General features: G+C 49.2%; 2 protein-coding genes across 2 annotated transcripts; both read right to left on the minus strand.

Annotated features, from left to right (window-relative positions):
- Positions 1-4,676: 4,676 nt before the first annotated feature.
- BTG2 (BTG anti-proliferation factor 2) lies at positions 4,677-7,881 on the minus strand. Its single transcript, XM_041483818.1, has 2 exons — positions 7,649-7,881; positions 4,677-5,257 (listed from the first exon to the last, which is right to left on the minus strand). Exons 1-2 carry the CDS (start codon positions 7,806-7,808, stop codon positions 4,920-4,922), a joined length of 498 nt encoding a protein of 165 aa, XP_041339752.1. The 5' UTR covers positions 7,809-7,881; the 3' UTR covers positions 4,677-4,919.
- Positions 7,882-8,902: 1,021 nt separating this feature from the next.
- LOC121362375 lies at positions 8,903-11,900 on the minus strand. Its single transcript, XM_041483819.1, has 3 exons — positions 11,859-11,900; positions 9,326-10,331; positions 8,903-9,232 (listed from the first exon to the last, which is right to left on the minus strand). The coding sequence occupies exons 1-3, from the start codon at positions 11,898-11,900 to the stop codon at positions 9,156-9,158; spliced, it is 1,125 nt and encodes a 374-aa protein (XP_041339753.1). The 3' UTR covers positions 8,903-9,155.
- Positions 11,901-26,525: the final 14,625 nt, after the last annotated feature.

Here is a 26,525-nt window from a genome sequence, read left to right on the forward strand (position 1 = left end):
TATATATATATATACACATATATAATAGTCCATTCTAACAAGAAAATCAACTCAGATTTTGTCGAACAACCAAGTGTTTAGATCTTCAAGTGTTCACATATTTTATTTAGAGAGTGGGAAAAACTTTGTAGGAGGAGGCAAAAGCGCCGCCACCCGAAAATACTTGGAGATTTAAAAAAAAAAAATAAATTGGCTTCAATCAGGGCAGGCCAAGCGGGTGACAGCGCGGGTGACAGTGCGGGTGACAGTGACGGTGACAGTGCGGGTGACAGTGACAGCACGGGTGACAGTGTGGGTGACAGTGCCAGTGACAGCGCGGGTGACAGTGCCGGTGACAGTGCCGGTGACAGTGACGGTGACAGCGACGGTGACAGCGACGGTGACAGCGACAGTGACAGTGCGGGTGACAGTGACAGCGCGGGTGACAGCGCGGGTGACAACGCGGGTGACAACGCGGGTGACAACGCGGGTGACACCGCAGGGATCGGCCCCAGCCCCGCCCCAGCTGTCACAGTTCGGGTGTTTGTGGGAATTAATGAGGGGCTGAGCTCAAAAAATTAGGAGAGACCCGAGGCAGCACCCAAATCCTGACAAATTCACCCCAATCCTGACAAATTCACCCAAATGCAGCCAAATTCACCTAAATCCTGACACTTCACCCAAATCCTGACAAATTCACCCAAATCCCGCCAAACTCACCCAAATTCAGCCAAATAAACCCAGCCAAATCCACCCAAATCCTGACAAATCCTGACAAATCTACCCAAATTCACCCAAATCCCGCCAAATTCACCCAAATAAACCAGCCAAATCCACCCAAATCCTGACAAATCCTGACAAATCTACCCAAATTCACCCAAATCCTGCCAAATTCACCCAAATCCTGACAAATTCACCCAAATCCTGACAAATTCACCCAAATCCTGACAAATCTACCCAAATCCTGACAAATTCACCCAAATCCTGACAAATCTACCCAAATTCACCCAAATCCACCCAAATCCAGCCAACTCCACCCAAATTCATCCAAATCCACCCAAAAAGTGTTTGGGGAGGAGGGGAGGGGCAGCTCAGTGCCCCCCAAGAGGCATCAGGGCCCTGAATTCCCTAAAATTCCCTAAATTATGGCCTGGAAGAGCCCTAAATTCCCTAAACCCTCCTAAATTCCATGAAAAAGGAGTTTTGGGTCAAAATAAAACAAGGCCAGGGCTGTCAGAGGAGGTCTGGTGTCAGAGGCAATGGTCACAGAGAGTCTGGAAGGGAATCAAACCCTCCTAAATTCCATAAATTTGGAGTTTTGGGGTCAAAATAGGCACAAGCTGATTGAGGCAAGGCCCTTATAGATAATATAAAAAATAATAAAGATTATATAATAATAAATAATAAATTTATCTTTCTATAAATAAGAAATTTACCTTTAGAAATAAATTTATCTCTATAAATATATTTATCTATGTACATATATAGATTAATAAATAATAATAAATAATAAATTTATCTTTATATAAATAAGAAATTTACCTTTATAAATTTATCTTTATGAATATATTTATATACATATATAGATTAATAAATAATAATAAATAATAAATTTATATTTAAATTATCTTTATAAAGATAAATATTTTTATATGTAAATATATTATGTACAAAATTTATATAAATGTGTATTAAAATATAAAAAGTATAAAAATATATTTTTATGTGTAAATATATTATGTATAGGATTTATAAAAATTGATATGAAAATATATCAAAATAAATAAATATATCAAAGTAAATAAATAGATATATAATATATATTTAAATTATATTAATTTTTTAAATTTTTTAAATATAAAAAAATATAAAAATATCTAATTTATTTTTTTTTGCCCCACCTCCACCTGGCAGGACAGGAGATTTCCACCCCCAGCGCCTCCCTGAGTCATTCCCAGCCTGAATTCCCGGGCTGGGAGTCACACCTGGAGCAAGCAGCTCTTTGTCCTGGGTGAGGCAGGAAATTCATCCCCACGGCATTCCCAGGAAATCCCAAATCCCGAACCTCCCCCAGGAACGAGGCAGGCGTGGCTGGAACGCTGCGTTTTTATTAAAGTAATAAAAAAAGCACCGGGGATGGGGGCTGTACACTCGGGGTGGAAAATGTTCTGTAATTCAGGAAGAGGCTGATCCCTCCTGCGGCTCCTCACGCGGGTCTGAGCGTTTTCAGCAGAAAGAAAAAAAGGAAAAACACAAAAAAAAAAAAAAGAAAAAAAAATACCCCACCCAAAAAAAAACAAAAGAAAAAAAAATTCCCAAAAACCCCCAAAATAACCCAACAAGAAAACAACGAAAACCCCAAAACAACCCCCCAAAAAAACCAAAACAAAAAATAAAAAACCCTAGGGGAAAAAACCCCCAAAACAAAAGAAAAAACCCAAAACTAAAAAATACCCCAAAACAAAAAACAAAACAAAAAAATCCCCAAAGAACCCCCAAAATAACCCAACAAGAAAACCGCCCCAAACAACGAAAACCCCAAAACAACCCCCCAAAAAAATCAAAACAAAAAATAAAAAACCCTAGCGAAAAAAACCCCAAAACAAAAGAAAAAAACCCAAAACTAAAAAATACCCCAAAACAAAAAACAAAACAAAAAAAAACCCCAAAGAACCACAAAAAGAAAAACCCCAGAACCCCCCAGGAAAACCCAAAGAAAAAATAAAAAACCCTAGCAACAAAAAATTTTAAAAAAAAACAAAACAAAAAAAACCCCAAAACCTCACCAAAAAAAAAAAAAAACCAACAAAATAACCCAAAAAACAAGAAGCAGGTCCCGTTCAACAGTCCAGCTCAGTTAAAAATAAAAAATAAAAATAATAATATTAATATTGACAGCAACCCCCGACAGTAACAGTTCAAAATCCACATCAGGCTTGGAGGCGAAAGGCAACGAGAGCTCAGGAATTCACAGCTTTTTGTGTCACCAGCTACCAGAGAGAAGTGGATTCTACCCAAATTTGGTTGGTTTTGAAGCTTATTTTTTTTTAAAAAAAAAATCACCTTGGAGATGAGGATGTTTTGGTGGGAAATTCTTGGGAAACTCTGGGGAGAGGGAGGGAAGAAATCAAATTTTGATTATTTTGATTTTCCTCCTGGAGGCAGCTCAAAGTGAGGAATGCCCAAAAAAAAAAAAAAAAAAGCAGTGGGATTTCTTTTCCTGGAATAAAATTTGCTTATTTTTCTTTTTTTTTTGTTTTTGGATGTGGGTGAGGTCACGTATTGCACAAGTGAAAATCCCCCCCGGTGCTTCCTTCCTGCTGTGCTGACGTGAGAAATTCAGGGAAGAGGGAAGTGATGCAACTCCAGACTGCTCTGATCTCCTCAGGCACAAACAACCTGACATTTCCAAACCAAAAAAAATATAAATATTTGAGAATCGAGGCTGATTTTCCAGTTCTTGATGATTTTCAAAATAAAATCTGAATTTTAGAAGGCAGGGCTGGATAATTTAACGTGTTCAAGAACCAGCTGGGAGTTTCCTTCCTCTCCCAGAGCAGCCAGGATTTGGGAAAATATTGCACAAATATCTGAGAACTTGAGTCACCACGGGCTGGGTGAGAACAGCTCTGGGTTTGCCACGTCAGGAAAAGGGGAAGGTGCAGCTCAGAGGAAAATCTGGGAAGTTTTGCTGCAAAAAGGGCAAATTTTTCTGCCTGGGGGGAGCTCTAGGGGGTGGGAAAAAGGGAGTGGATGTGGGAGAGCCCAGGAAAAGGGGGTTTAGGGCAGTGAGCTGCCAATAAATTCGGGGTTTAAAGGTGAAATCCTAAAGAGAATTTTTTAAGGGTTTTTAGTGGTGTTTGTAACGCTCCTTCCCAGCATCAGGGGGGGTTTAGGGCCTTTAGCTGCCACTGAGTTTGGGGTTTAAAGCCCAAATCCCAAAAAGCACCTGGGCAGAGCCCCCCTGGACACAAAACGGGCAGAGAGCAGGAATTTAAAATCCTGCAGAAAGTTTTGTACCAGAGATGGGACCCAAATCCCTTTCCCAAGGGGGGGGGCAGGGAAGTGCTGTGGCTTTAAAAAGCAACATCAGGACCCCAAAAACACCTGAACAAGCCCCAGAAAGTCCAGATTTGAGGAGAAAAGGCAGCAAAAAGGGGGTGCCACACCCCAACCTCCGCAGGACAAGGACGGAAGGGACACGAAGAGGAGGATGGGGACACGGAGGGGACACCAGGGCTGGGCTGAGCCCCTGGGAGCAGAAAAGCTTTGGAACTCCCAGCAGGTCCAGGGTGGTGACAGCAGGAATGTCCCCTCAGCGCCACCAGGGTCACCATGGGGACACTGCCAGGTGCTCCACGTGCCAGGTGAGCCCTTCCAGGGGCTGGGAGAGGGCAGGCCAGAGCTGCAGCACGTCCAGGAGGGTGATCCCAATGTCCCCAAGGTCACCCAAGCCCCGAGGTGACAGCAAATCCAGAGAGCAGCACCACAACACCTGGAGATGCAGCAGCAAGGTGACAGCGGGGTGGTGACAAGGTGACATCACAGCCACGCTGCCCAGACTGGCTTCACCCCCTCATCCCCCATTCCAAGGTGAGCAAAGCCAGCCCCAAAATCGTCATCCAACACGAAATTAGGTAGATCTCAGCTTCACAATAATTAAAAAAAAAAAGAGAAACTCACAAGCTTGCAACAGCTTTAGAAAAGGCACCTGGGGCGTCGCCTCAGCTCGGAGCGGCGCCCAACATTTTAATTTTGGATTTTCTGGAGGTTTTTGGTTTTTTTTTAAAAAATATAAATAGCTCTTCATCTTAAAAATAGATCCTCAGCTTGAGGTATTACAGTAGCCTGTGTCTTGGCAGTGTAAGGACAAGGAGGAGATTATTTTTTTTTTTTTTCGGGGTTTGTTGTTTTTTTTCGTTTGTTTGTTTTTTTTTTTTTTAACTGGAAACAGTCATGATGTAGTTTTTGGAAGGGCTGCTACGGCCCAGCATCATCTGGTTCTTGCAGGTGAGCATCCCTCCGCAGGAGCTGGGGGCTCTGCTGGCCTGGTAGAGGACGCAGATGGAGCCGTCCTCGCCGATGCGGTAGCACACCTCGAAGGGATCCACCCAGAGCGTGAGCTCGCGGGGCAGCAGCTGGAACAGCTGGGGCAGCCCCAGCCCCACGTGCCCCCCGGCACGGCTGATCAGCGGGTCCATGCGCTGGTTGATGCGGATGCAGCGGTAGCCGGAGCCTTTGGAGGGTTTCTCTGGGAACCAGTGGTGTCTGTAGTGCTCTGGGGAGGGAAAAAGAGCTGTGAGAAAAGAATATCCCACAGGTAAGTGGGGTCTGGGGCTTTTAGCTGCCAGTAAATTTGGGGGTTAAAGGTGAAATCCTAAAGAAAATCCCTCTGGAGGAACCAGTGGTGTCTGTAGTGCTCTGGGGAGGGAAAAACGGCAATGAGAAAGGGGTTTGGGGCCTTTAGGTGCCACTAAATTCAGTGTTTAAAGGTGAAATCCTAAAGAAAACCCCTTTGGCGGATGTATCAGGGAACCAGGAGTGTCTGTAGTGCTCTGGGGTGGGAAAAAGAGCTGTGAGAAAAGAATATCCCATAGGTAGGTGGGGTTTGGGGCCTTTAGCTGCCAGTAAATTTGGGGGTTAAAGGTGAAATCCTAAAGAAAATCCCTTTGGAGGAACCAGGGGTGTCTGTAGTGCTCTGGGGAGGGAAAAACAGCAGTGAGGGCCTTTAGCTGCCAGGAAATTCAGTGTTTAGAGGCCAAATCCTAAAGAAAACCCTTTTTTCTCAGTGGTGTCTGTAGTGCTCTGGGGCGGGAAAAGAGCTGTGAGAAAGGGGCTTAGGGCCTTTAGCTGCCACTAAATTTGGGGTTCAAAGGCAAAATCCTAAAGAACAGCCTTTGAAGGGTTTCTCTGAGGTGTTTGTAGTGTGCTGGGGAGGGAAAACAGCACTGAGAAAGGATATCCCACAGGTAGGGGGGGTTTAGGTGCCACTGAATTTGGGGTTTAAAGGTGAAATCCTAAAGAAAATCCTTTAAAGGGTTTGTATTGCTCTGGGAAAGAAGAAGAGCTGTGAGCAGGGATATCCCACAGGCAGGTGGGGTTTAGGGCCTTTAGCTCCCACTAAATTTGGGGTTTAAAGGCCAAATCCTAAAGAAAACTCTTGGAAGGGTTCGGTTTCTCAGGGAAGCAGTGGTGTCTGTAGTGCTCCTTCCCAGCAGGCAGGTGGGGTTTAGCTCCCAATAAATTTGGGGTTTAAAGGCCAAATCCTACAAAAATGTCTTTGAAGGGTTTCTCAGGGAAGCAGAGGTGTCTGTAGTGCTCCTTCCCCACAGGCAGGTGGGGTTTAGGGCCTTTAGTTCCCACTGAATTTGGGGTTTAAAGGTGAAATCCTAACGAACAGCCTTTGAAGGGTTTCTCAGAGGAGTTTGTAGTGCTCCTTCCCCGCAGGCAGGTGGGGTTTAGGGCCTTTAGCTGCCACCAAATTCGGTGTTTAAACACCAAATCCCAACAAACAGCCCTGCAGAGCCTCCCCGAGCGCTGGGAGCACGGAAGGAACCGGGCAGAGCAGGAATTAAACCGTGCCCAAAGCTCGGCACCAGAGACAGGACCCAAACCCCTCTGCCCAGGGGGACAGGACAGAGGGAAGTGCCACCAGCCCACCCCAAAGGTGGCTCCTGCACCCCGAAAAACCCAGCGGGACCATGCCAGGCGCCGTGGGGTGGCGGGGGCAGATAGGGCACCCCAAAGGTCTGCGATGGCACGGCGCAGCCAGCTCAGCACCCTGATCCCCCTTATCACAGCCCGGCCACCCCTCCCTGCGGCTGATAACGGCGCCGGGCCGGGGGACACCGGGAAAGGGGACACCGGGAAGGGGACCCCCTGGGAAAGGGGACACCGGGCACAGCACGGGGACACCGGGAAGGGACCCCCGGGAAGGGACACCCCCGGGCTCGGGGGACATCGGGAAGGCATCCCCGGGCAAGGGGGACCCCCGGGCACAGCAGAGGCTTCGGGGGACACCCGGCACAGCTCTGGGGTCTGCACAGCCCCCCCGAGAGGGGGCGGCTGCACCCGCCGGGACAGCGGGGGGGGACGGCTGGGCACACAAAGGGACAGGCGGCACCGGGAATGGAACGGGACAGCCCCGAGGGGACAGCCGGCACCGGCACGGAGGGGACCCCCGAGGGGACAGCAGGTGGCAGAAGGGACACGGGGGGCACTCGGGAAGGGGACAGCACGTCCCGGGAGCGACACAGGAGGCAGCCCGGGAGGGACAGCAGGTCCTGGAAGGGACGGGGGGGCCACTCGGGAGGGGACAGCACGTCCCGGAACCAGGACAGCAGGGACAGCAGGTCCTCGGCACAACAACGGGGGGCACTCGGGAGGGACAGCAGGTCCTGGAAGGAGCACAGAGTGGCACTCAAAAGGACACCAGGTCCTGGAAGGAGCACGGAGTGGCACTCAAAAGGACAGCAGGTCCTGGTAGAAGCACAGAGTGGCACTCAAAAGGACACCAGGTCCTCGCATCACCATGGAGGGCACTCAAAGGGACGCCAGGTCCTGGAAGGTACACGGGGGGATGGGGGGGCGCACTCCAGTGGGCGCCTGTCCCCGAGGGCCACCAGAAGAGCCCAGCCCTGCCTGGAGCGGGCTCCTGCCCGGAGCTCACCTGTGAGCGCCTCCCGCAGCGCCCCGCTGAACACCTGCAGCTGCTGCTCGCTGACGCAACCCCGCGTCCGCAGCAGGCCGGACACGAAGCCCACGGCGGCGGCGATCTCGGGCACCATGTCGGCCCGGGGGCCGCGGCGCTGGCTGTGGCGGTGGCTCATCCCGGCGGGGACGCGGCGACACCCGCGACCTCTCGGCGGCTCCGCGGCGTTCGGTCTGCGGCGGCGGCTGCGCGCGGCGCTTATATAGAGCGGCTCGGGAGTGACGTCACGGCGCGGCCGCGGCGTTCCATTGGCCGCGCCGCATGCAAATGAGGGAATGCAAATTGGCGGTATGGTAATAGAGGCTGAGCTCAGCGCGGTGACGTCACAGCCCGCGGGGGAGGCGGCGGGGGGGGCGGTTACCGGGGGAGGATCGGGGTGACCTGGGGGGGACGGGGACAGAGGGGGACAGGGGGATAGGACAGAGGGACAGGGACACGGGGACAGGGATAGGGACACGGGGACAGAGGGAAAGGGACAGGACAGGGGAATAGGACAGGGATAGGGACAGGGGGACAGGGACAGAGGGGGAGAGGGACAGAGGGACAGGGACAGATGGGGACAGAGGGACAGGAACAGGACAGGGGGACAGGGGGACAGGGATAGGGACACGGGGACAGAGGGACATGGGGACAGGGACACGGGGACAGGGACACGGGGACAGAGGGAAAGAGACAGGACAGGCGGACAGGGGGATAGGACAGGGATAGGGACAGGGGGACAGGGACAGAGGGACAGAGTGACAGGGACAGATGGGGACGGAGGGACAGGAACGGGACAGGGACAGAGGGACAGGAACAGGACAGGGGGACAGGGGGACAGGGATAGGGACACGGGGACAGAGGGAAAGGGACAGGACAGGGGAATAGGACAGGGATAGGGACAGGGGGACAGGGACAGAGGGACAGAGGGACAGGGACAGAAGGACAGGGACACAGGGACAGGGATAGGGACACGGGGACAGAGGGACAGGGACAGGACAGGGGGACAGGGACAAAGGGACACAACAGGGGGATAGGACAGGGACAGAGGGACAGGGACACGGGGACAGGGATAGGGACGGAGGGACGGGGACACAGGGATAGGGACAGGGACACAGGGATAGGGCTAGGGACAGAGGGACAGGGACAGAAGGACAGGGACACAGGGACAGGACAGAGGGACACAGGGACAGGGAGACAGGAACAGAGATACAGGGATAGGGGGACAGGGACACAGGGACAGAGGAACAGGACAGGGATAGGGACACAAGGGGATAGGGACACAGGGAGGAATTCCTTCCCAAAATCCAAGCTAAACCTTCCCTCTTTCCCTGTGAAGCCATTCCCTGTGTCCTGTCCTCCACCCCTCGCTCCAAGCCCCTCTCCTGGAGCCCCCTGGAAGAGCCTCCAAGCTCTCCCATCCAGAACGTTCTTTCAAATCAGCCCAGCTGCCCTTTGCACCCCCCAGACCCCCTACACCGGGGGCTCATCCCAGCAGTGTGTCCATCCCCAAATGTCCCTCCTGGAGACACAGCCATGGACCCCTGTCCCTCCTGGAGACACTTCCATAGACCCCTGTCCCTCCTGGAGACACTTCCATGGATCCCTGTCCCTCCTGGAGACACAGCCATGGATCCCTGTCCCTGCTGGAGACACTTCCATGGATCCCTGTCCCTGGGGCAAGGCCAACCCCTCCCAGAGATCCCTGAAGGAGGAAGAACCTTGTGAACCTTCTGAAATTTCTGAAATTTCTGAAATTTCTGAACCTTCTGAAGGAGGGAGACGGTTCCAGGTGTCCCTTGCAGGAGATGAGGGGTGACAGTGCCACCCCCACCCTGCCCGAGGAGGTTGGAGGGGAGGGCTGAGCCCTTCCAGCCCTAACCCAGGCTGAGGAAGAGGAGGATGCAGCAGGAAGAGGTGACTGAGACCTTCCAGCCCCGACCAGGCTGGAGGAAGAGGAGGATGCTGCAGGAGGGGAGGGCTGAGCCCTTCCAGCCCTAACCCAGGCTGAGGAAGAGGAGGATGCAGCAGGAGACCTTCCAGCCCCACTCCAGAATAGGGGAAGAGGAAGATGCAGGAGGAGGAGATGGCTGAGACCTTCCAGCCCCAGCCCAGGCTGAGGAAGAGGAGGAGGTGAGGGCTGAGCCCTTCCAGCTCCATTCCAGGCTGAGGAAGAGGAAGATGAGATGGCTGAGCCCTTCCAGCCCAGGCTGAGGAAGAGGAAGATGCAGGAGGTGGCTGAGCCCTTCCAGCCCAGGCTGAGGAAGATGAGATGGCTGAGCTCTTCCAGCCCAGGTTGAGGAAGAGGAAGATGAGATGGCTGAGCTCTTCCAGCCCAGGTTGAGGAAGAGGAAGATGAGCTGGCTGAGTCCTTCCAGCCCAGGCTGAGGAAGAGGAAGATGAGATGGCTGAGTCCTTCCAGCCCAGGCTGAGGAAGAGGAGGATGCAGGAGGTGGCAGCAGGGACGTGTCCCACGCCAGGAATCAGCCAGGACAAGCCAAGGCAGGCAGGGCTGGAGCAGAACTCGGAGTCTCCAGGTGCTTCCAGCAGCCCAGCGGGAGGGAGAGGAGAAACCCTGATGCTGTGGGAGATGAAGGAGCACCTGGAAGCCACCACAAGCCCCGAGCTGGCCCAGAGAGCTCCTGCTGAAACTGGCCCCGAGCTAGAGAGCAGTGGGAGGCCGAGTCTCGGCTTTGATCACCATGAGAGAGTTCCTCTCGAGGCAGGACGGGATCTGGGTGAATAATTCCTGGCAGAGCACCAGGATCGCTCCAAACCAACCTCCTCCAGCTCTGGGGGAGGACCTCAAGCCACAGCTCTGCTCTGATGCCCAGGCAAACGCCCTCTGCTCCCCAAATGAGGTGCCAGGTCCTCACCTGGCATCTCCAGATCAACACAGAGGGGACAGGCACAGGGGGGTGGAAGGTTTGTAGTGGAGTTTGGTGTTTAATGTAGAGCTGTGAGATTAAATGAGGCTGTTTGGGGCTTTATCCAGCTGGGTTTTGTGCATTTTTAAGGTTTTTTTGGGGAAACTTGCACTTTGAGATGGAAAAGGTTTTCTTACATTCAGTCTGAACCTCTTATTTTAATTTCCATTTTTTTTTGTTTTACTGCTATGTACAACAGAAGAGTTTGGTGTTATTTTGTTAAACTGTTCACGGAGTTTATTCAGGAGTTTATTTCAGATTTTCTTTTCAACAGAAGCTGGGATGAGGAATCCCACCTCTCTGGGGCTCCTCGGGGTCCTGTCCCTCTGGAAAATTATCCTGGACTCGCTGACCCTTTCCTGGGGTTTAAATTATCCTGGACTTGCTGCATCACCTACTCATACCCCTAAAAGTGGGGGTGGCACTGAGGTTTTCCAGCACCTCCTTCTCCAGGTCTCAAATTCCCAATATTTCCCAGGATTCTGGTCTGTCATGGGATTTTTTGAGGCCTTTTGCTTGCAGCCTGCAGCTGGTTTTATTCCTGCTCTGCACAAGGGATTTCCCACCCAGGGCTGTGCAGAGCCTGCAACGGGAGTTGGGAACGGGAATTTGGAACAGGAATTTGGAACGGGAGTTGGGAACGGGAATTGGGAACGGGAGCTGGGAATGGGAGTTGGGAAGAGGAATTGGGAATGGGAATTGGGAACAGGAGTTGGGAACAGGATTTGGGAACGGGAATTCGGAACAGGAGTTGGGAACAAGAATTGGGAACGGGAGTTGGGAACGGGAATTGGGAACGGGAGCTGGGAATGGGAGTTGGGAAGAGGAATTGGGAATGGGAATTGAAAAGAAAACGGGAATGGGGGAAGGAAAATGGCTCTGGAAGTTGTGGGGAAGGGGAATTCAGAGCTGCTGCCCAAGCAGGGCTCTGCGCTGACCCCATTTCGTGCCCAGGGTGGGGTCAGGTTTCCCGAGGGGTCCCCAAATCCTCCCCTCCCCATCTGCCACCCCATTCATCCTTGGAGCAGAAGAAATCAGGCAAGTCTCTTGCCACAAACCAGATTTGCCTTTGTAAGCTTTGAAATAAACCCAAGGATTAAAGTCTAAGGACTTTTTTTTTGTCTTTTTTTTGTTTTTTTTTTTTAAGACAGCACCAGAGATGAAAGAGGCCTGGGAGAGCCCAGCACACAGCAGGGGGAGGGGGTTGGATATTCCAGAGCCCCTGGAAGAGGCTGGATAAACATCCAGAGCTCTGAACACACCTGGGCAGCCACGCTGGAAAAATGGGAATCCAGCAAAACCATCCTGGTGGGAAACATCCCCCGTGCAAAAACAGGCAGAAAAACCCAGTTTAAAAATAATTTAATTCCACTGAGCTGAGCTTGGCCATCCCAGCTGGCAGCAGGGCTGGTTTCCCTCAGCCTGAGGAATATTGGGGTGGAATCCTGCAGCCCTGAGTCACCGGGCTGGAGCAGGAGGTCTGCTGCAGCCTAGCCCAGAACAGCTCTAATAACCAGGGTTATTAATTAGCCATTAGGGGCTAACTGTGCTCATTAGGCACTGATGATGATGAGGGTGAGCCAACCCCACCGGGCAGGTTCCTCTGGTCCCCCCAGGGTGGGGGAAGTGGTGGCACCATTCCCCAAATTCCCATTTATTCCTGGTCACCTCCGTGCTGGTGCTCCCAAATCCCTTGGCCCCGTTAAGCCCTTCCAAGAGGAGATTTCCTGTGGGGCTCGAGGCTCTCTAAGCGGGTTATGTGTCCCTAATTTCTGGCTCCGGGGTTTTTAAGGCAGAGCTTGAGGCTCAGTGCAGCCTCTCAAAGAGCTCTGAGGAGTTCCAGAGCAAAGGAGCCACCAGAAAATCAAACTGGGTTTAAAAAGAGAGCTGAGTTTGAGGCTGCTCTGGCTGGGTTGGTTTTCCACCCTGCATTTAGCTGAGAGCATTTTTATTTCAATTAAAAAAAAAAAAGAAAAGAAAAGAAAAAACAACAAGCCGAACTCAATAAATTTCTGCTCAGGGATTGGCCAGGCTGGGGCTGGAACTGGTCTGACAGGAACCAGGAGTTCAGATCAGCTCCCAAACCCTCCTGGGTATCCAAATGAGCCTCCAAACCAGTCGAGCCGGAAATTTTACAATAAAATAAAAATAAAAAATATTTAAATAAATAAATATTAAAAAAAAAAAAAAAGGGAGAACATTTGGCATTCAACCAAGGGTTAAACCCCGAGCTGCTCACAGGGACTGAGGCTTTGCAAGTCAGCAGCTCGGGGTGTTTTATGTTCACCCAACAGGCAGCAGTTCCCACGCTGGACTCATTGTGGCTTTTTTTTTTGGTTTGTTTTTTTTTAGGGTGACGACACCCTGAAGTCTGCAGTTTACAGGGCGTGAGGCACAAAACCCCAACTCCAAGCTGTCCTGGAATCCCAGCAGAGCCAGCTGGGACCCTGCACCCCCTGAGCCCCGCAGGAAAACAGCCCCAGAATTAAGAATTAACATCAAATCCTGCTCATCAGCCGTGTCCCACTTGCTGAGTCAGCTGTCACCTCCCCCTGGCCACCCCTGCAGCCACCCCAAGCTTTGGGAAGGATTTGAAGGTTACCCTGGTCCATTTGAGCAGCCAAGAGCTGCTTTTCTTTAAGTTTGGGGGGGGGGGGAAAAATCGCTGGGAAGGGTCCAGAAGTGTAAAATAATGGATTATTGGCCTGGTTTAAATCTCATTAAGTGGCTGTGGCGGAGGAGGGACAGACACCGTGCTGGCAGTGGCAGCAGCCACCTGGTTGGGGACACCAGTTAAGCACAATCAGTGGGAATTTAAGGGGAAAAAAGCCCAGGGGTAAGCCGGGTTTAAGATGTTTAATCCCAGCTGTAATTGGTAACCCGGGTGTGACCCCAGGAACGGGCCGGGCAGGCAGGGTAAACAACAAGGCAGGGCTTAAAGCCCAGCCTAGACTTAGATTTGGGCCTTTCAAGACGGGCTTGAGCAAGGAGGGAACCGTGTGAAACTGGGACAGGGACAGCAGAGCAGCCCTGGGGCTGCGCCGGGTCCTGCAGCATCCCTGGGAATTCCTGGAGTTTATCCCCACAGCTCTGCTCTTCCACCCCCGTTTTGGGGGCTTCTGTCACTCCCATCCTTTGTTTGTCACCTTGGGGTCTCTGGATCCCAGCACTCCAGGGAATTCCTGGAGTTCATCCCCCCAGCTCTGCTATTCCACCCTCATTTTGGGGGTTTTGTCCTCCCCCTCCTTTGTTTGTCACCTTGGGGACTCTGGATCCCAACACTCCCGGGAATTCCTGGAGTTTATCCCCCCTAACTTTGCTCCTCCACCCCCGTTTTTTATCCCCCTAGCTCTGCTCTTCCATCCTCATTCTGGGGGCTTTGCCATCCCTATCCTTTGTTTGTCACCTTTAAATCCCCCTTGGGGACCCTGGATCCCAGCTCTCCAGGGAATTCCTGGAGTTTATCCCCCCTAACTTTGCTCCTCCACCCCCATTTTGGGGGCTTTGCCATCCCCCTCCTTTTTTTGTCACCTTTAAATCCCCCCTGGGGACTTGGGGGTGTGTGGACAGGACATGCCAGGACACATTTGGGGCATGTCCAGGCAGCTTCCCTCATCCCATAAAGATCCCAGCACTCCAGGGAATTCCTGGAGTTCATCCCCCCAGCTCTGCTATTCCACCCTCATTTTGGGGGTTTTGTCCTCCCCCTCCTTTGTTTGTCACCTTGGGGACTCTGGATCCCAACACTCCCGGGAATTCCTGGAGTTTATCCCCCCTAACTTTGCTCCTCCACCCCCGTTTTGGGGGCTTCTGTCACTCCCATCCTTTGTTTGTCACCTTTAAATCCTCTGGGGACCCTGGATCCCAACACTCCAGGGAATTCCTCAGCACTCCAGGGAATTCCTGGAGTTTATCCCCCCTAACTTTGCTCCTCCACCCCCATTTTGGGGGCTTTGCCATCCCCCTCCTTTTTTTGTCACCTTTAAATCCCCCCTGGGGACTTGGGGGTGTGTGGACAGGACATGCCAGGACACATTTGGGGCATGTCCAGGCAGCTTCCCTCATCCCATAAAGGAGATTTAAATATTCCCCATGGCTGGATTTGTGTGCCTGAGGGCTGGATTTCCACACAGGACATTTTGGACTCCCAAAATTTGGATTTTTGGTCCCTCCCTGTGCTCCACTTCCCTTCCTCCATCCCCATTCCCTCCTGCCTGACCCCCTGCCCGTGTCCCACCTGCTCTGGGGTATTTTGGGAAGCAAAAACTGATTTTTCTTCACCACCCCCAGGCCTCTGGATTTCTTTTTCCACCTCTGCTGAGCTCTCAGGGTGTCACAGTTGAGACAGAGACCACACAAAGCAACACACTCCATTTTCAGAAGGCTTCAAACCCGTTTTTATGGAATAAAATAGAAAGCGTGGAAGTTTTTTATACATTCTTACAAAACTCATAAATTTACACTTTACTCACTGGCCAGAAAAGATAAACTGGAATTGCTTATTGGAATGGGCAGTTGCAGGTTTCTCTTATTCTTTTTTTATCTTATTTTCTTTTATTTTCTCTTATTCTCTCCTTCTTTCTTATTTTCTCTTTCTTTCTTTCTTTCTTTCTTTCTTTCTTTCTTTCTTTCTTTCTTTCTTTCTTTCTTTCTCTTATTTTCTCCTTTTTTCTTTTTTTCTCTTATTTTCTCTTTCTTTCTTCTTTTCTCTTATACTTTCCTGGTTTCTATGTCAACAACCTCGGTAGAAAATCCTTTCAGGGCCAAACACAGATCCTCTTCTCAATCTCTCTGGCTCTCAGAAATGCTGTAAAACCTCTCCCACCCCAGAAGGTGCTCGGGGGGTTTCTCACCTTCCTGCTGACAGCATTTTGGCTTCTTTGGGCTTTTTGGGGAGAGGGGTTTTTTTTTTTGTGGTTAAACCAGGATCATTGCAAATAAATCCTGCAGCCTTTTTGGGCAAGGAGAATTCGGTGAGAGCTCGACATTTTCAGAGAGGAAACCTCAGCCTGGGGTGGGGATGAGCTCAGAGATGGTTTCCTGTTCTCCGAGCTCGGTTCATTGTTCTTTTTCCACATCCTCCCTGCTCTGTGCCACCAGCCAGCCCTGTCCCTGTCACACAGGGGACAGAGGGGACACTGCCACCAGCCAGCCCTGTCCCTGTCACACAGGGGACAGAGGGGACACTGCCACCACCCAGCCCTGTCCTTGTCACACAGGGGTGTCACTGAAGGGGTATCAGGGACAGCCAAAGGTGATACAGAAACTTTATCTTCACAAGGCAAGAAAAAGAATATTAGAAATAGATTCTAATAATATATTCTATATTATTATAACATAATATTATATATTATTAGAAATAATGTTATTCTAGAAACAATGGTGGACTGAAGACCTGCTTGGCCTTTGGGAAGTGTGAAAAATCTTATGATATAAATGATTGGCTTTTTGCAACTTCTTTGACTTCCTTGCCTGCCAGGTGCAGAGACTGAGAGAATAATTGTTTTAATTCTTTCTCTGAGCTTTCTCAGAGAAAATCCTGAGTCTCTGTCAGAGGGGGACAGAGGGGACACTGCCACCAGCCAGCCCTGTCCTTGTCACAGAAGGGTGTCACTGAAGAGGTATCAGGGACACTTTAAAAACACTTTATTATTACAAATCCACAGTTCTTATAGAAGAAAAAGAATATTAGACATGGATTCTAATAATATATTCCATATTATTATAACATAATAATATATTCTATAATGTTAGGAAATAATGTTCTTCTAGAAACAATGGTGGACTGAAGACCTGCTTGGCCTTTGGGAATTGTGAAAAATGCTTATTACATGATTGGCTTTTTGCAACTTCTTTGACTTCTTTGCCTGCCAGGTGCAGAGATTGAGAGAATAATTGTTTTAATTCTTTCTCTGAGCTTTCTCAGAGAAAATCCTGAGTCTCTGTCAGAGGGGGACAGAGGGGACACTGCCACCAGCCAGCCCTGTCCTTGTCACAGAAGGGTGTCACTGAAGAGGTATCAGGGACACTTTAAAAACACTTTATTATTACAAATCCACAGTTCTTATAGAAACAATGGCATAGAGATTGAGAGAATAATCACTTTAATTCTTCCTCTGAGCTTTCTCAGAGAAAATCCTGTGTGTCTGTCTGTGATTCTCACAGAGGGGGACAGAGGGGACACTGCCACCAGCCAGCCCTGTCCTTGTCACAGAAGCCAGAGCTCCCCAGGAAAACCCTGGGTCCCTGTCAGAGGGGGACAGAGGGGACACGAGCAGAGGCGTTTGCTCAGGCAGCCCTGCTGCTTTGGGAGATAAAAGCCCTGCAGAGCCCTGGGTAGAGAGCAGGGAGCGAGGCCAGCCTGCGCTGCCCCACCCCGAAGGCTGCCGATAAAATCTCCCCCAGCCCAGGGTAAACAGCACGTGGGGGCACAGCTGGGCACAGGCAAATTGCCCCTCGGTAATTCCTCCTTATCGGGGTGCGGCTGCCCTGCCAGGCCTTGCTCTTTCCCCTCTGGAAACTCCCAGGATAAACACAGACTGCAGTCAAAACAGCCACTCCCTGCTGGGCACACCTGGGGACAGGTGCGAGTCCTTGGGACACCCCCGGGCGGGAATCCACGGGAAATTTGGGGTGCAGGATGGAGAAAGCTGAGCCTGGGAGAGGCCACCTCCTGTTCCAAGGCAAAGAAACAATCAGGACACAGCACTCATGGGAAAATTCTTCCCCTCTCCTTGAATTTTTTAAGCCAAAAAGTAATCAAGACCCTGCACTGGTGGGATAAGGGACCAAAATTCCTCCCTCTCCCTGAAGTTTTCAGGCCAAAAAACAATCCAGACCCTGCACTAGTGGGATAAGAGACCAAAATTCCTTCCCTCTCCCTGAGTTTTTTAAGCCAAAAAACAATCAGGACCCTGCACTGGTGGGATAAGGGACACACTGAGTCATTGGCACCACCACAGGGTCACCCCCGGGCGGGAATCCACGGGAAATTTGGGGTGCAGGATGGAGAAAGCTGAGCCTGGGAGAGGCCACCTCATGTTCCAAGGCAAAGAAACAATCAGGACACAGCACTGCTGGGATACGGGAATGAAATTCCTTCCCTCTCCCTGAATTTTTCAGGCCAAAACACAATCAGGACCCTGCAGCAATGTGCAGGACCAAAATTCCTCCCTCTCCCTGAAGTTTTCAGGCCAAAAAACAATCAAGACCCTGCACTAGTGGGATAAGAGACCAAAATTCCTTCCCTCTCCCTGAATTTTTTTAAGCCAAAACACAATCAGGACCCTGCACTGGTGGGATAAGAGACCAAAATTCCTCCCTTCTCCCTGAATTTTTTTAAGCCAAAAATTCAGTGCACTGCAGGAATGTGCAGGACCAAAATTCCTCCCCTATCCCTGAATTTTCCAGGCCAAAAACCAATCGGGACACAGCCCTGGTGGGATAAGGGACTAAAATTTCTCCCCTGTCCCTGAATTTTTCAGGCCAAACCTCCCTCCTCGGGTCTGTCTCACACCTTTCCTTCTAAGGCAGGCTGGAGGGGTGGATGGAAGGATTTCCCCTTTCCCTGCTGACACACAAGCTACAAAAAAAGGGATTTTTCTTTTCTTAGAAACGAGAAGTAAAAAAATAAAAATTTAAAAAAAAAACACAAAGAAAAAACCCCAACTTCTTTGGCTGACACCACAAGACAGGAATTTTTTTTTTAATTTTTTTTATTTTTAAGGTGCTGAAAATGTAACTGGGATGCCAAAGTGCAGCTCAGCCAGGCTGGGAGGAGCTGCCAGGGCAGCACATTGCCCAAAATCTGCATTTTTTTGCCCGTTTTGAAGAGAGGGGAACGTTTGGTGCAGCTCCATGGCAACCCCAATCCCTGACATCAAAACAAGGCCAAGAGCACCAAAGCTGGAGCAGCTGGGAAGGAATTTCCTGACCCTGCTGGGCCTGGATGTGATTTTTAAAAGGTTGTGAAAAGCAGTTTATTCTCCCTGTTTTGGAGGAGAAAAAGCAGGAGACGGTCACAGATTAAAGGATTTTTATCGAGGCAGCACAAACCTGAGCTGCTGCACAGCCCTGTGGGGTTTTGTGGGATCCACGGCGTCCAGATGGGATTTTTTGGGATGGTTTGTGCTTTCCCACAGGGCTGAAGACATCAAAGCAGTCCCAGGCGTAGCAGGTGCTGATGAAAAGGCTCCAGACTCCAGATTTTGGGATCAGGGACATTAAAATGGGAATGACCCAGCAGAAATGGGAAAAATCCCCATCAAGGGCTCCAAGGCCCCTGATCCTTGAGCTGAGCCACGTAAATCCTTCCTGAGGAGCTGCTCCAGCACTAAAAATATTGAATAAAGAAATTTGGTGAAGAGGGATGGACAGGGAATGGCAGCATTAAATATATTGCATTAAGAAAATAAAGTGAAATAAGGAATGGGCTGGTGGAATGGCCCAGCAGAGCAGGGAAAACCAAAAATCCCCCGTAAACAAAGGGCTCCAGGGCTCTCCCCTCCCTCTGCCCTTCCCAAGATAACCCCATGGCCGTGCCCTTGGAGCCTGCAGAGGCTGGAAGAGCAAGCAGAGCTCAAGGGTCTCAAATTCCAGCCTCCCACTCCCTCCTCATCCTCAGGAGAGCTGCTCTTGTGGGCCCCAAAGCGAGCCAAGGCCTCTGGAGAAGAAAAAAAAAAAACTGCTAAAAATATCTCCCACCCCCTCACCCTGCCGGATCCAGAGCCCTGGAGGGTTTTCCTTGGCCTCTGGCCACGTTTGTCAGCCATAAATGGATTTTATTTCCATTTTTCCGGCAAGGCCGCGTTGTGCTCCCAGCGCTCTGCTCGGGAATTCCAGCTCCGAGCTCCTCAAATCTCCCCCTTTTTGAGGCTTTTTTTGCCCCCCAGTGAGGGGTGAGGGTTCATTGAGGGGAGGTTTTGGCTGAGGAGAAAGCTGGGAATGGGAATTGCTGCTGCTGGTCCACAGCAAGGCCTGGAATGCAGGAGTCAGCTGGGGGAAGAAGGGAATAAGGAAAAAAAAAACAGGTTTAATTTGCTTCAGAGCTGAAACAAGAGAAAAAATTCGGGGTTTTTTTAACAAGAAGGAAGGGAAAAATTGTTAAATAGGAGTTGTTCTCCTCCAGCCCTGTCCCAACAGCAGCAGCACAAGGTCCTCTTCAGAGGTGTCACCTGAGCCACACCTGACCTGAGAAAATCATCAGGAAATAAGGAAAAACCCCAGGTTTAATTTGCTTCAGAGCTGAAACAATATAAATTTCGGGTTTTTTTTAACAAGAAGGAAGGGAAAAATTGTTAAATAGGAGTTGTTCTCCTCCAGCCCTGTCCCAACAGCAGCAGCACAACAAGGTCCAACTTCAGAGGTGTCACCTGAGCCACACCTGACCTGAGAAAATCATCAGCAGGAGCACCTTAGGCTCTCAAAACGCCCCTGGGGATGCTAAAAATTGCCCCCAATTACTCTGTGGGCTGCTAAAATTCGACATAATTGCCTTAATTACACCTAACGACACTGGGGCTATGCAAAGAAAGGCGGCACACGTGGGATAAAAAAGGCTCTGACCACATCTGGCCCAGGGTGAGCAGCTCCTGCTGGCCCCACCGTGCTCCTTGCCCTGCCCAGCAGGTTCCCAGCTGCCCAAAAAGATGAAAGCCTCACTTCTGGCTCTGGAGTTTGGGATAAAGGGATTTTCCAGGCAGGCAGCATCTCCCAGTGTCCCTGTCCTTCAGGTCAGCCAGCTCCTCCTCCTGCCCCTGTAATCTGATTTTTTTTTTTTTTCCCCCCCGCTGATTTCTTGCTTTTCTGCTGATTTATTAATTTTTAAGAGAAGGGTTTGCCTTATCTCCCCACCACCCACACGAAAGGAGGGACTTTGCAGCCAGGTCAGGGAAAAGGGGCCTTGCCTTGGATTTGGGGTTTTCCAGGAGCTGAGGAGGAGTCAGGTGGGGGTTTGACTTCAGCCTGGCTTAGAGGCTTCTTGTCAGGTGTTCACATTGCCAAATATTTGTGCATTTGTGTAAAATTTATCGTTTTGGGATAACACACCACTGCCAGCGTGCTCTGATTTTATCCCCCAGTTTTTGTCCCCCTTTTTAATCCCCCTTTATTTTTACCCCCTTTATTTTTTAGCCCCTTTTTTTGTCTCACTCTTTTTTATTCCCCTTTTTTCCCGCCCTTTATTTTTACCCCTCTTTTTAAATACGCCTTTTTATCCCCTTTTAATTCCCATTTATTTTTAATTCCTATTTATTTTTTATTCCCCCTTATTTTTATCCCCTTTATTTTCTATCCCCCTCTTTATCCCCTTATTTTATCCCCCTTTATTTTTATCCCCCTTTTATCCCCTTTTTCTATCCCCCTTTATTTTTAACCTCCCTTTTTATCCCCTTTTTATCCCCCTTTATTAACCCCTCTTTTTTTCATCCTTCTATTTTTTTAATCCCCCTTTCCCAGGCATTTCAAGTCCCCAGTTCTCCTTTACTCCCCCACAAACCTTTTCAACCCCCCAAAAGCGCCCCAGTTCTGCCTCAGGACTCAAAAACTCCCAAATTTTTCGGGAGCCAAAGGATCTTTTCCCTTTCCAAAGGGGCCACAGCTCCTTTGGAGAGGCTGGAATGGGGAGGGGAAAAAAAGCAAATTTAAAAAGGATTCTGGCGAAGAATCCCACAAAGAATTCTCAGCAGCGGAGCAACGCTTCTTAAAGAGAAAGGAAAATATTGTGCTGAGCAGAGGGGGGAAAAAAAACAACCCTGGAGTGTTTATCCCTGGAGCTCAGAGTGCTGAACTGCTGACAGAGCCCAGCTGTTCCCAAATCCCAAATTCCCAAAAAAGGGCCGCGCTTCCCTCGCCGGCGCCTGACGTGGCCCCACGGACGTCAGCGGGAGCAGCAGGAAGCTCCAAAACAAGTGACGTGGGAGGCAAAACCTCCCTGGAGAGCTCTGGAGCTCAGCCACGCTTCCAAAGATGGGGATCCCACCAGGATTCCACCCCGGGAGAGCCCTGGGAATGTCGGGGGGCTGCTGGAGATGGGCTGGGGTTGAAGGGGTTGAAGGGGTCCCGGTGAGAGGAATGTCCAGGGAGAGGGGGGTGAATCCAGCCTGGAAGAGGGGAAGGAGTGGGAGAGATCCAGTCCAGGGAATCTGGGTTTTTCCTGGCAGAAAATAAGGAATTGTCAGCAGGAAAACAGGTCCTCTTCCGTGTGCCAGTTTTGTTTTCTTCCCTGTGGGAGAAATAAAGGATTGGGAAATAGGAGAGGGGAGAGGAACGTCAGAGATGCCTGGAAGAGGAGGGTGAATCCAGCCTGGAAGTGAGAAGGGAGTGGGAGAGATCTGATCCCTATTTTCCTGGCAGAAAATAGGGAATTGTCAGCAGGAAAATGGGTCCTGTTCCAAGTCCCAGTTCTGGATGGGACCAGGGGCTCTGGAGCTCAGCCACGCTTCCAAAGATGGGGATCCCACCAGGATTCCACCCCGGGAGAGCCCTGGGAATGTCGGGGGGCTGCTGGAGATGGGCTGGGCTTTGTGGGGTCCTGGTGAGAGGAACAGCCTGGGAGAGCAGGGTGAATCCAGCCTGGAAGAGAGGAAGGAGTGGGAGAGATCCAGTCCAGGGAATCTGGGAAAAAATAGGGAATATCTGGCAGAAAATAAGGAATTGTCAGCAGGAAAACAGGTCCTCTTCCGTGTGCCAGTTTTGTTTTCTTCCCTGTGGGAGAAATAAAGGATTGGGAAATAGGAGAGGGGAGAGGAACGTCAGAGATGCCTGGAAGAGGAGGGTGAATCCAGCCTGGAAGTGAGAAGGGAGTGGGAGAGATCTGATCCCTATTTTCCTGGCAGAAAATAGGGAATTGTCAGCAGGAAAACAGGTCCTGTTCTGTGTACCAGCAATGGACAGAACCAGGGTGTGGGAGAAATAAAGGATTGAGAAATAGAAGAGGGGAGAGGAACATCAGGGATGTCTGGAAGAGGAGGGTGAATCCAGCCTGGAAGTGAGGAAGGAGTGGGAGAGATCCAATCCCAGATATCTGGGAAAAAAACAGGGAATATCTGGGAAAAAAAATAAGGCTTGTCAGTGGGAAAACAGGTCCTGTTCTGTGTCTCAGTAATGGACACAACCAAGGGGTTCTGTGGGAGAAGTAAAGGATTGGGAAATAGGAGAGGAGAGAAGAACGCCAGGAGTGCTTGGGAGTGAGGATGGAGTGGGAGAGATCCAATCCCAGATATCTGGGAAAAAACAGGGAATATCTGGCAGAAAATAGGGAATTGTCAGCAGGAAAACGGGTCGTGTTCCGTGTGCCAGTAATGGACAGAACCAGGGGGTGTTTTTCCCCCAATGCTCCCCCTTGAAATATTCCCAATTTCTGGTTTAATTCCTTAATTTTCATTCAGGTTTTTAGGCTCTCCCCACTCTGCTGACAGGAAATTCTGTCCCAAAAAAAAAAAAATAAAACCTTGAAGGGGACAAAAGGGTGGGAGATAAACCCCATCCAGCAAGATTTGAAGTAGAATTTTTATTATTTCCGGACAAGGCCAAGTGGCTGAGACAGCGTGGGGACAGAGATAATGTCCCTGCCCAAATTAAGGTCACTTAAACCCAGCTCAGGAAAGCTGAACTGGGGGCTCAGCCTGACTCCAGGGCTATTTTAAGCCCAGGGAGGTTGAAGGGCACAGGAAATGTTTTATTTAAAGGCTATTTGGTTGCTCAAGCTGGGCCCAAAATGCCATTAAATTATTAAAAAATCCTTTATTTTAACGAGCAGGAATTTGTGGATGTGAATGAGAGGAGCTCACACCCTAGGCTGGGGGATGTGATGATCCACACTCATTTTTAACCCTTTTATTTTATTTTTTGGGTTTTTTTTTTTTTGCTGGAAAGGTGGGATCAGCTGGGTTGTCTCAGCAACAGTTGCCTGGATGAGGCTGTAAATGTTTCATGGGAAGCTGATCCACCTTCCCTGGCCAGATGGGCTCTGGAGCTGGGGAGCAGGGATTAGGGGGCACGGGCAGATGTTGCCTCAGCACAAGGGTTTAAACCGGGATTAGATGAGCTGGGATGGGGCTGGGGGGCACAGCATCCTGGGAGGGCTTCAGGGGGATTTCTCTCCATAAATGAATCAAAAAAAGGCTATTCTGGGAGTATAAAATATATATAAATATATGAGGAGAAGTATAAAATATATCAATCTATATATAAATATTTATATATAGATTGATATATTTTATACTTCTCCTCATATATTTATATATATTTTATACTCCTTCTTATATATTTATGTGTAAGTATTTATATATATTTATATATGTTATACATCTAGAATATATATTTTTATATTTCTACTTATATTTTTATATAAATATTTATATATAGATTGATATATTTTATACTTCTCCTCATATATTTATATATATTTTATACTCCTTCTTATATATTTATGTGTAAGTATTTATATATATTTATATATGTTATACATCTAGAATATATATTTTTATATTTCTACTTATATTTTTATATAAATATTTATATAAAAATATAAGTAGAAATATAAAAATATATATTCTAGATGTATAACATATATAAATATATATAAATACTTACACATAAATATATAAGTAGGAGTATAAAATATATATATGTTCTAGAAGTATAAAATATATATAAATATACAAGTAGAAGTATAAAAAAACACATGTTCTAGAAGTATAAAAATTTTAGGTTTTGTCTCTAAATTGTCAGTAAGAAAGGAAAGGTTGTAGGGGGAAGAAAAGTGTTTGTTCTAATTCTTATTACTCTTTTAGCTACTGTTAATAAAGTAATTAATAAAAAATTAATTTTTGTTCTAATGTGTATTTGGTTCTAATTCTTATTACTCTTTGTTCTAATTCCTATTATTCTTTCTTTTTGTTCTAATTCTTATTACTCTTTATTTTAATTAGTGCTTTGCTCTAATTCTTATTACTCTTTTAGCTACTGTTGATAAATTTTTGTTCTAATGCTTATTCGGTTCTAATTCTTATTACTCTTTGTTCTAATTCCTATTATTCTTTCTTTTTCTGGTCCTAAACCTCCAAAAAAAGCAGGATGAAATTCAGGATACGGATGGATGAAGCCGGAGGCGTGAGCCCCGGGAAGGAGGGACACCAGGGGTGACACCATGGGACACCTGAGATGGCCAAAAAGGACACATTCCTCTCTGCCAAGGCTCTGGGGATTCCTGGGCCTGGAAATAAATGGATTAATGCCTCAGAGAGTCCTGGCAGGGCTGGTGGGGTTTTGGATGGGGGTGTTTGGTGGTTCCTCTTTAACCCTCAACCTGCCGTGTCTTGGAGAGGGACTTGGGACAAGCCTGGAGTGACAGGGAAAGGGGATGGCCTGGGGGGAAGGAGGGCAGGGTTAGGTGGGGTGTTAGGGAGAAATTCTTCCCTGTGAGGGTGGGAAAGCCCTGGAACAGAATTCCCAGGGAAGCTGTGGCTGCCCCTGGATCCATGGAAGCGTCCAAGGCCAGGCTGGAGCACCCTGGGATAGGGGAAGGTGTCCCTGCCGTGGCAGGGGTGGAATGGGATGAGCTTTAAGGTCCCTTCTAACCCAGTTCCATGTTTCCCACAGGCTTTAAAACCCTGGAGAAACAAACTGCCTTTTTCCTGTTTTTTGTTGTTGGTTTGTTTTTGGTTTGTTTTTTGGGGTTTTTTTTGTTTTGTTTTGGTTTGGTTTGGTTTTTTTGCCTATCAAAGTTCTCCATTTCTATAAAAAAACTGCTTAAAAAATTCCTCTTCACCTCAGATCTCGACTTGTGGCTGAACAAAGAGGAACAACAACTCAGCTTTCTGGCCTGCAACCACTTTTCTTCTCCAAATGTTGCCGGAAGACTCCTGGAAAATCCCTCCACGGCTGGGAAGAAGAGCAGGCAACATTGACACCTGCTGTCGGGAATTTTAACAGCCACGCACTCCAGGATGCCCTGAGAGCCAAGAGCACGAAAACAGCCCAAAAACAAAAAGTTTCAACAGAGAGGATTGCTTTCAGAAAGCTTTATTCAATCATCATTATTGCACACAATTAAATCCGAGGGATGGATTGGCTGGAAAAGGGTTGGGATCACTGGGGCCAGTTGCAGCAGGAGCAGACGGGGTCGAAGACCAGCCCCTGCTCGCAGCTCTGCACAAAGGTCTGGCCGTTCAGGCAGTTGTAGAAGTTCCTCTTGTTGTTGGGGTCTGCGTAGATCCCGTTGGGTTTCCCGGCACAGAATCCAGAGCCTCCGGAGCCGCCGGAGCCGCCGGAGCCGCCGCTGGTGGTGGGGGGAGCCTCAGTGATGGGAGGCAGGGGCTCAGAGGGGGGAACGCAGTCTGGAATTCAAGAATTCAAGCAGCAGAAGGTTTATTTTAACGTTCCTGGGGTTTCATCCCTGCCATGCCTCCATAGGAGGCTCATGGGAGCCTCAAGCGGGAGGAGGGCAAAGCACAGTCTGGAATTTAGGCAGGAAAAGGTTGGAAGTGTTTGATTCCTCCCCAGCCTTCACGGGGAGCTTGGGAGTCTCCATGAAGGAGCTGCTCCTGCTGGTGGTGGTGGTGGGAGCCTCAGTGATGGGAGGCAGGGGCTCAGTGGGGGGAACATAGTCTGGAATTCAGGTGGGCAAAGGGATGAAAATGTTTTATCCCTCCCACACCTCCACAGAAATTTTGGGAGTCTCCATGAAGGAGCTGTTCCTGCTAGTGGTGGTGGTGGGAGGCTCAGTGATGGGAGGCAGGGGATCAGAGGGGGGAACGCAGTCTGGAATTCAAGAATTCAAGCAGGAGAAGGTTCATTTTAACATTCCTGGTGTTTCATCCTTCCCATGCCTCCATAGCAAGGTTGGGGGTCTCCATCAAGGAGCTGCTCCTACTGGTGGTGGTGGTGGGAGCCTCAAATGGGAGGAGGGGGGAACGCAGTCTAGAATT

The sequence above is a fragment of the Pyrgilauda ruficollis genome, unplaced genomic scaffold (assembly GCF_017590135.1).
Source record: "Pyrgilauda ruficollis isolate IOZ18807 unplaced genomic scaffold, ASM1759013v1 scaffold619, whole genome shotgun sequence".
In the NCBI taxonomy this organism is placed as follows: domain Eukaryota; kingdom Metazoa; phylum Chordata; class Aves; order Passeriformes; family Passeridae; genus Pyrgilauda; species Pyrgilauda ruficollis.

What these genes read in the sequence shown, in the direction of transcription:
- BTG2 (XM_041483818.1), bottom strand. Translation starts at nt 7,808, where the DNA reads ATGAGCCACCGCCACAGCCAGCGCCGCGGCCCCCGGGCCGACATGGTG. An exon ending in GCTGCGGGAGGCGCTCACAG is followed by an intron (nt 5,258 to 7,648) that starts GTGAGCTCCGGG and finishes TTCCCTCCCCAG; the next exon opens with AGCACTACAGACACCACTGG.
- LOC121362375 (XM_041483819.1), bottom strand. Translation starts at nt 11,900, where the DNA reads ATGGTTTTGCTGGATTCCCATTTTTCCAGCGTGGCTGCCCAG. An exon ending in TTTCCAGCGTGGCTGCCCAG is followed by an intron (nt 10,332 to 11,858) that starts GTGTGTTCAGAG and finishes ACTGCTCTCTAG; the next exon opens with CTCGGGGCCAGTTTCAGCAG. An exon ending in AGGGACAGGGATCCATGGAA is followed by an intron (nt 9,233 to 9,325) that starts GTGTCTCCAGCA and finishes GGGTCTATGGAA; the next exon opens with GTGTCTCCAGGAGGGACAGG.